The sequence below is a fragment of the Mytilus galloprovincialis genome, chromosome 12, assembly GCF_965363235.1.
Source record: "Mytilus galloprovincialis chromosome 12, xbMytGall1.hap1.1, whole genome shotgun sequence".
Taxonomy (NCBI): Eukaryota; Metazoa; Mollusca; class Bivalvia; order Mytilida; family Mytilidae; genus Mytilus; species Mytilus galloprovincialis.
In genome coordinates this window covers 40,847,410-40,857,118 of record NC_134849.1, presented here as the reverse complement: position 1 = coordinate 40,857,118, position 9,709 = coordinate 40,847,410, and the positions used below count along the sequence as shown (strand labels likewise).

The following is a 9,709-nucleotide window of genomic DNA, read 5'->3' as shown; positions in this document are numbered from 1 at the left end:
TCGTTGAAGGTTAATCCGAGTTTCGTGATTTTTTAAAACTCGTAATGATAATTTTCGAATTTCATTCAAATGTTTGTGTGAAGCAGCATTTCTAAATTATATGGCTTGTTTTATTTTTTATTCGAGAGTCTTTATTTTTTTTTAAGACAGAAATCGCGTCTGGCGTACAAAATGTTCATCCTGGTATCTATGATGATTTATTTAGATACATAGATTAAAGACAAAATCAATAAGTTTGTTATTATTCCTAACAGTATTATGTTTAAGGGGGTACAGAACACCTAAGAAAAGATAACTCTTACTTATAGTCTGATTCATTGCTACGTTTTAAAATTATGTGCAATATGCAAGCTTTTAAAAGATCATGATCAGAATATTTACATTATTGCTAAGACCAGCTGTACACCCTTCAATGTTATTCATTTAATCTTTTAATTCATTTAAAGTTACTCATTTTCCATAATTGAATCTTCAATGAGACATAATAGGGAAATTTCAAAGAGAAATAAATTTACCAAAAGAAAACCAGGACGTTAGAAAAGGAGGGAAACAGAAAGAGAAAGGACCATAACTGTTTTCGTTTTTTACTTGGCAATGCCTAGGTCTTAAATAAAATTAAATAAAGTACAAAAATTCAAAAGTCTAAGGATGCTACCATTTGATTTTAGGGGGGGGGGGGGGGTAGGATTTAAAATTTTGTCCTGCATTTTTTCTTTATAGTTGTAATATCATCATTATTGTCCTGCATTTTTTATTTTTCATTCTTTACGGACCTGCAATTTTCATTAGTTTACTGAAATTGTTTTCGTAAATTGTCATCCTGCTTGTTATGCCAAATTACTGATCCTGCCTTTGTTTGTTCAAAAGCCTTTCTTGCCTTTTTTCAAATATCATCCAAGCCCCCCTCCTCAGGCTCAAATGAGGGTGGATAGAACCTTTATCAGGACTCCGGGATCGAGTGTTTTTACGGTAGGGATTTAGGGATTGACACTTTCGAGATCCGAAAATTCTTTTTTCGAATCTCGGGATGTCGGGATTTAAATTTCTTTAAATTCGGGACCTCGGGATTTCATGTTTTTAAGCCGGTTTTTCGGGATCAGGACCCCTCCTACCCCCTCTCAAATTTTAACCAAAAAAATAAGAATCCCTGGACAATTACACAATGCTTATGTTCGTAGATCTTCTTATCAAATTAATTAAATCAAAACTGAATTGACTCCACATTACTTTTTTTTAAACGAAACATGTAGTTTTTAAAGAAATTCGCCATGGCTTTAGAAATACATGTAAGTTAGTAATGTAAAAAAGATTACGAATAATTCATAATTTTATAATTGCTGTCATATTTTTTTAAAGTGCAATTTAATATTTTATCATGTTTATTGCATGATTTATATTTCATGTAAAAAGTTAGACGATACCCATAGGGATAATCAACCACCAGTGCATCATTTACATGTCACGGAACAAGGCAAAAATAAGAAACAAACGTCCGATTTAGTCCAAAAAACACTACACATATTTTTGCTTTCTTAATTCATCTGAATAAAAAAAAAATATATCTTTCTAGTATGTTTTTCCAACCTATCCTGACAGGTGTAGAAGATTAACGGGTGTCTTCTATTCCGTCCGCAATTTTAGGGAAAGTAAAGTCTATATTTAGAATCATAGTTGAAACTGAAACTACACATGTATGATATAAATAGAACATGCCATTTTCGCATTATCAAATTTAAATTTCGAAGGGATAGCAAAATTTGTAATTGTCTTTTGTTGTGCTTTTGTTATGTTAACTTGTGTATCTTTCCGAATTTATCAAGTGCAATTTTGAAATAAATATAAAAAAGGAAGTGTGGTGTCATTGCAAGTGACAAGTGAAAATGTTTCTTCTCAAGTCTCAATTCAAGATTACTACTGAATAGAGTAATCATGCTCTATAATAATAAGGGGCCCCAAAAATAATGTGAAACTTGTAACTTCCGTGCTTTTAACTAAACACCAGTTGTATCTAATTTTTATAACCTCTGCAGAAATGCTAAAAAAATTCTATGTTTAACGAACTTGATTTAACAGTATGAGGATTTTGCACAGTCAGCTCTATTTCATCTCTCATGAGCCGTGGTGCTTTGCACCAATGGTTTTGTCGTTAAGTTTTGAATTGTATATTTTTGAATCTGGCCAAAAGACCAATAAATTGAAAATCTTGGTCATGTAAAGCATCTGCCAACTTTAAAGCTGTTCCCTATGTATCATGTGTATTTTTGGCGTGTCATGCTTTTAATTTCAACAGCTCGTTTCTCAAATCAAAAATCAGTTACATCCTTTTTTTGCCCCTGCAACTGAAAGTCGGGCGGGTATTGTTTTACCCCTGTCCGTCTGTCCTTCCGTCCTTTCCATTATTGGTATATAGTTATTTGGCATAACTCCTCCTACCGTTTGATTCCTAGGAAGTTTTCACTTTGAAGTCTGTTGAGTAGTTAAGTACGTACACTGCGCCTCAATAGAAACGATTCCCTTTTCAAACAATTTTATTTGACTACATGTCCATTATGTATTCCGTGTGCTTTGAATGGGTTGACATGTCATAAATGTGTCTATATTGTTGTATGGTCGATTAAAGCTTGTGTAATATAATTTTAAAATAAATATGAATTCATAACTACATAAAAGTCATGGCCCGTACAAGTGTTTCTTACCAAAAACCACAATTATTAACCTTGAGGTCAAAGTTCAAGGTCACATGAAGGTCAAAATTTAAGAAGGCACACCACCTCAGGATGATACATCCACATGCCAAAGATGTACGGCCTAGGTCAAAAGGCAAGGAAGTTATGGCCTACATAGTTGTGTTTTCACGGGAAAAAAACCATAAAGTTGACCTTGAGGTCACCTTTGAAGGTCATACAAAGGTCATCATGATGCAAGACACTTAACCTTGTGATGATACATCCATATGCCAAATAGCTAAGGCCTAGTTAAAAAGACGGACAAAAATATGGCCATTATGTACTTTTTTTGAATAAATATTGCTCTTATTTAATGAACCAATTTGAGGGTGGGGCGTAATTTAAACTTAAATACCAAAAAGTCTAACGGTTAAATTTAAAAAAAAATTTTGCAAGAACAACCGACTAGTATAGCACTCCAAATGCTTAGTTTTATGAAAAAATTAAACGACACATTTTTTTTCAAAATAAAAATTCTTCTTCAAATACTAGAAGCACAGCATTCACTTTTCGGGGCTGATTCTGATACCCCCTATTAAAGTTCTGGCAAAATTTTAAATCCGGAATAAAAAACTTGCAAGAAAGGGGTATCAGTGAACTAATATTCACCTCAGCTATCATTATTAGCTATGCTATTGTCAATTTAGGATCAAATTATTTTTTTTTTAACAAATTCAACCCTATACCCATATTTCAGAAACTTCCAAATTTGGCCGATACTAGTATGTAAAAGATGCCATATTTGAGTTGCCAAATCTTTTAAACCTATGGTTCAAATCTTTTAAAATTTTTACAAGATGTTTAGGTTGGCCTAGTTTATCAATGAAAAAAAATTAAGAAAAATTAAACGACAGGATTTTTTTAGGGTATAGTGTTGGGTACCCCCTTAAATGGTTTAATTTCATTACTAGCAGGTCTTCAAAATTTAATGGAATTGCTTTTAAAGTCCTATGAAAGCTCATTTTCGTGGATTTTTTTCTATCGCGAATAGAACTGTTTCTTACATTGTCTTATGCAAATATCTTTGAATTTCACCTTTAAGTACTTTCTATGCCCACTGACTATCATATTGGTCAAATTTGCATCTAAACTATGCACGGTGAATATTTGTCCAGGAAGCATAAATTCCTAATTTCGAGACCGCCTTATTCATATGACCTCTATTTCGACCTCACTCGGAAGCCGACTGCGCATCGCGTTACGTTGATGCTGACATAATGGCGGATACACAGACTAAGTCAACACGAGGGAGAAAGCCAAGTTTAACTGATTCTGGACGAAAGACATGAAAGAGGAAGAAAAAGGAAGTGAATGCCCAAATTAATAGATCTCGTATCTATATTGGAGACCAGTACGACCGCTGGAATGATCTGAAAGTTGCATTGGGAGTGAAGACGCATACTGATTTGACCAAAATGTTACTGGACCGGTAAAGTTTAATTTACTTAAGATATATGCACGTAATGCAACTGGATTACAGAATTTTATCATGATTTGCGTTTGTTTTATTGTTTGTTGCCGTATAAATAGCGTATAAAATCCGTTTTCTCTTTGCAAAAAAATTACAATTGAATTTCATATTGACGCACGAGGTAAACTTTTCGGGGGCCCACCAAGGGGTAATTTTATTCTAATGCTTTTAAACGACTAGACTTGACATTTTCGTTACAAAAATACATGATATTATCAAATTCATTCAATTATGATTATGTCTACAAGTTATATTTGATGATGCATCTTTCACATTTCTTTCAAAATTGGACTGGGTCTACAAAACAAGAAAAAGGTTTCTTCAACTTTACCATGTTTACACACTAGCAACTGTTCACTATTTTTACTAAAGCTACATGTACATCTATATTATACCCCAACTTGAAGTGGACATGGTGGAAGCCGGTGTATGATGTATCCCAAAGAATAATAATGAATCCCCAGTATTATCTTTTTTATCACTTAGAAGTATAGACATGATATAGGTCAGTCGAAACCTGTGCTTATTCAAATTTATTAGTCAAGTAGTTTTTGTCGAGCCTGCGACTTTTGTCGCAGAAAGCTCGACATAGGGATAGTGATCCGGCGCCGGCGGGGGTGGCGGCGGTGTTAGCTAACTTCTTAAAAGCTTTATATTTTAAAAGGTGGAAGACCTGGATGCTTCATACATTGTATATGGATTCCTCATGTTATGACGTTTCCGTCAGTCACATGTCCAATGTCCTTGACTTCATTTTCATGGTTCAGTGACTACTTGAAAAAAAGTTTGATCTTTTGTAATGTTAAATTCGCTCTTATTATAAGTAATAGGATAACTATATTTGGTATGTGCATACCTTGCAAGGTCCTCATGCCCGTAAGACAGTTTTCCCTTGACCTCGACATCATTTCATGGATCAGTGAACAAGGTTTAGTTTTGGTGGTCAAGTCCATATCTCAGATACTATAAGCAATAGGTCTAGTATATTCGGTGTATGGAGCACTGTAAGGTGTACATGTCCAACTGGCAGATGTCATCTGGACCTGCGGTCATAAAACTTTCGAGCACGATTTTTGTACTCAGACTCAAGAATCAACCAATCAAAATACTGGATTTTGTGTTTCGAGCATGATTTTTTGCTCCCAGTACTGAGCAAAGTTTTATGCCTTCAAGGCCTGACCTTGACCTCATTTTCATGGTTCAGTGGTTATAGTTAAGTTTGTGTGTTTTGGTCTGTTTTTCTTATACTGTATGCAATAGGTCTACTATATTTGGTGTATGAAATGAATTTAAGGTGTACATGTCTAGCTGGCAAGTGGCATCTGACCTTGACCTCATTTTCATGGTTCAGTGGTCAAAGTTAAGTTTTTGAGTGTTGGTCTTTTTTTCTAAAACTATATGCAATAGGTCAACTACATTTGATGTATGGAAATATTTTATGATCTATATCAGTCGTGCAGGTTTTATGTTACCGTGACCTCATTTTCAAGGTTCATTGCTCAGTGTTAAACGTTAAATTTGTGTTTTGGTCTGTTTTTCTCAAACTATGAGCAATATGTCACCTATATATATTTGTTGTATGGAAGAATTGTTAGCTGTACATGCTTGTTTGGCATGGTTCATCTGACCTTGACCTCATTTTCATGGTTCATTGGTCAATGTTTAGTTTTCTTGATTAATTTCAAGTTTATGTGACAGTTGTAATAAAGCTTTATATTTAGGACTTTCAACATAATATCAATGATTAGTAAAGAAGGCGAGAAATTTCAGCGTGTGCATTCTTGTCTTTGAAAGCTTTAGATGGCTATGATTATTTTCAGGGAAAACTAAATGTAGATTACAGTGAACCTGTTGACTTTATTGAAATAAAGATAGGAAATTCTTCAGATATACTTCAGCTAGAATTCCAGTTAACATACACTGATTTACTTCACACAATGCCAACAAAGACTAGATTAACAGTTATTGTTAATGGTGAGAACATTGATCTTATAAACAAAATGTCAACACAGACTAGATTAACAGTTATTGTTAATGGCGAGTATATTGATCTTATAAGCACCATGTCAACACAGACTAGATTAAATGTAATTGTCATTGGTGAGTACATTGATCTTATAAACTCTTTGCCAAAACAGACTACAATACAATTATTGCTTGACGAATTTCTGGTGTCAGTACTTGTAGTTTTGGTTTCTTCTTTCTTATCTGTTTGGATGGTCCTGAGGTAGATGCCACCTTGGATGGTAGCTGATTTAAGTCTATTCTTTTAACAACAAAATTATTTTCATTAACCTGTGTATAATATGACGTAATTGTTTTCAAAGTTGATGTTTTTTCTGAGATTGTTTAACATTTCACAGCGGTATAATACTTTTACTTTAATTTATCATCCCTTTTTTTAATTGACTTTGTATTTACACTATCATAGATAAAATGTATTTGTTTTTTGTGTGCTAATTTGTGTTACTACGTTTTTTGATTGAGTTAAGTCATTCCAATTGATATTCTATAGTGCGTCTTTCTATGTTGTGATGTTACCCATTTGTTTCAGATAATGGACAAGGTTTGGTACCATTAACTCGTTTTAATCCCGCTGCACATTGTTTGCACCTGTCTGAAATCAGGAATCTGATGTTCAATAGGTGTCGTTTGTTTATGTGGTTCATAAGTGTTTCTCGTTTCTCGTTTTTATATAGATTAGACTGTTAGTTTTCCCATTTGAATAGTTTTACACTATTAATTTTTAGTGTCCTTTTATAACTTGCTGTTCGGTGTGAGCAAAGGCTCCGTGTTGAAGACTGTACCTTGACATATAATGGTTGACTTTTATAAATTCTCACAGTGACTTGGATGAAGAGTTGTCTTATTGGCATTCATACCACATCTACCTATATCTATTAACTCATCAGATGCATACAAATACAAGTACTACACATAGTGTACAAGTACTCTTGTTCCGGCAGTCAAACCTTTGATTGTGTGAGACATTGGAACAAAACCGGCCTTTCCAACGAACTCCCATTGTTCTATGGCATCAACATGACCCGCCCTTCACCACTGTTTTCTTCCCATGCAGAACAACCATATATTGCTCTAAATGTTAATCATTTATCGTCCTGAATATCATTGAACTTCTTTCTATCCACCAACAAGAAGGAAAATGCAAGGATTTTGTATTAATTTCTTTTTTTATTAAAATAATCTCCAACCAGAGAATGTCCATCTACCGTACCCATCACTACTGAGAATTCCTTGTGGTTGTTCGAATGGTGCTGATCTTGTAAATACAACGTCTCCGGCAGACAACGAGACTATAACCAAAGCTGTTGAACACGCATCATCATAATCTTGTTCACTGTCAGCATTTATTACGCCTTTTACGACTGAGTTTTTCACCAGTTCAACGGTTATCTCACCATGCTTAGCGTCACCTATTCTTCCAGCAGCTTTTATTGTCCAAGTAAAGGCATATATTCCGTCTGATGGCGCAGTGAATGTACCTGTAAACTTATTGTACCCATTGCCTTCGTTCGTTTCGATTACATCATACTTAACGGTATGACCAGTTCCAAAGTGTTCCCCATCGAAATTAGCGGATAAATATGCCGTAAAAGCAACAAGTTCACTCGCCCTTCGTTGTCGGTTTGTTTTGGTTTCAGTTAATCCTAAAATATTTGAATAAATACAAACATGAAATCAAAATCTATATATGTATGTTGGAAGAAAATATGAAATTTATTTGTATGAGCTTTAGAAACAGGACGAAAAGCGAGGCTTATCCGAGCTTTTCTCCTGTTGGGTAGCGAGTACAAATAAATTTTATATTTTCCGTCAATGTATATACATTATGTTTATTCTGAAATTACTCACAACACTTAAAAATTAAGTTATTTAAAAAATCTAAATCCTTGTCTCTAATTTCTCAAAGAAATCGACATAGTTGAAACGCGGACCGCGAAGAGGACCCCAACATGAACTGGTTCGGAAACAGAAATCTTCATATAACCGCTTTCTCAATATGGAAGTGGGGTAACAGGAGACTTTATTTGTCCAAGTCCAAATAAAGCAAAAATTTATTTGCATACTTGTTATTTTTACAACAGTAGGCTCATTACAGGATAATACGTTTTATGGCAATGACTTCTAATATCAACTGGTGCATTATGTCTGTTATATTTCCTATCTTAAATTTCCAAATCTATAGCATCTGAAAGTCTTCTAAGAGTGAAACTACAGGCGAGTTGTCTACGGGATTTAAATTAGAGACTTCCTAAAAATAATTTAACCATATATATGAAGGATTCATAATTTAACTATATATATGAAGGATTCATCTTTCTTCTTTCTTTTGGTTCCTGATTTATGAATTGTAAAGTTGAATGAAAAAAAATTACATCAGATTAAAATTGTCTGATTTTATTTTATGATATGTACATTGTGCTGCATTAAACATTTTTATTTACTTTTATTCTGCAATTGGCATGTGTCTTATCATACATATACAGGACAATGTCTAGGCTGTATCTGTATACTATACAATATGGGCCAATGTCACTTTAAAGCTCCACCCACTGACGGACTACGTTTATGTATAATTATTGTTGACGAGTATTTTATAAACCTGTGTGATGTCTGAATGTGTATTGCAGTTGCATTCCAGTCTCATACGTACCTTATTTAAACTATCGATAGATTTACGTTCTGTTTGTTTTCAAGCATTTCTTAAGCGAACCATTTTCTGCTAACAAACGGATTAACCCAATTTTCTACGACACCAATCATTAAGTTCACATCAGTTCAATCCATACGTCATTGGAATGCGACTACAATACACATTTTGAGGTCATGCAGGTTCATCAAAACTTGTCAATAATACACAAACGTAGTCCGTCAGTTTATGGAGCATCAAAATATATGTTGGCCTGTTTATTAATGATAAGATACCAAATTGCAGAAAAAACGAATACGTTTGTGCATGTTACCCAAAGAGCTGTGAAAGTAATGAAAGCGTTAGTAAATGACCATGGGATGAATTGAAACCGTTATTATTTTTTTTAACAATTTTCTTATATATATATATATATATATCTTGGGAAATATGCTCAAGAATTCCATTGAAATTTTTATCTCCGGAACTGCATAAACCATTAAGTAAAAATTCTTTTTACATCTTATGATTAATGATACCGGTAGTCTCCCCAGTTGAAAATTTATTTTGGTTAAGTTTACATACCTGTATGATTTTCTTGTCCCGTGTTTGCAACCACTTGGCCAAGTCTCGACACTTCCTTCTCGAGTTCCTGAATTTTATGTTTGTATTTTTCTTCTCTTGCTTCAAGACCTATCATCTTTGATTCAAGTCGCGTAAGGTGATCGGCTAATGTCTTCACAACATCCGTTTCTGCAACGGAAGCTGTGAAGACTGCAAATAAAATAACTGGGAAAATCGACAACATTTCATTTACCGGTAGTTCACGAATGAGTTTTACCTGTATTCTGATTTACAGTA

General features: G+C 34.0%; 1 protein-coding gene across 1 annotated transcript; it reads right to left on the bottom strand.

The window, feature by feature from the left end:
• Positions 1-7,369: 7,369 nt before the first annotated feature.
• Positions 7,370-9,709, bottom strand: LOC143055088 (C1q-related factor-like). The gene is made up of 2 exons (XM_076228236.1): positions 9,434-9,709; positions 7,370-7,865 (listed from the first exon to the last, which is right to left on the bottom strand). Exons 1-2 carry the CDS (start codon positions 9,654-9,656, stop codon positions 7,393-7,395), a joined length of 696 nt encoding a protein of 231 aa, XP_076084351.1. The 5' UTR covers positions 9,657-9,709; the 3' UTR covers positions 7,370-7,392.

Bases quoted from the DNA above. Each gene is read 5' to 3' on its own strand.
- LOC143055088 (XM_076228236.1), bottom strand. From the start codon at position 9,656: ATGTTGTCGATTTTCCCAGTTATTTTATTTGCAGTCTTCACAGCTTCC. The intron at 7,866-9,433 runs GTATGTAAACTT...CAAATATTTTAG, and splicing joins GGGACAAGAAAATCATACAG to GATTAACTGAAACCAAAACA.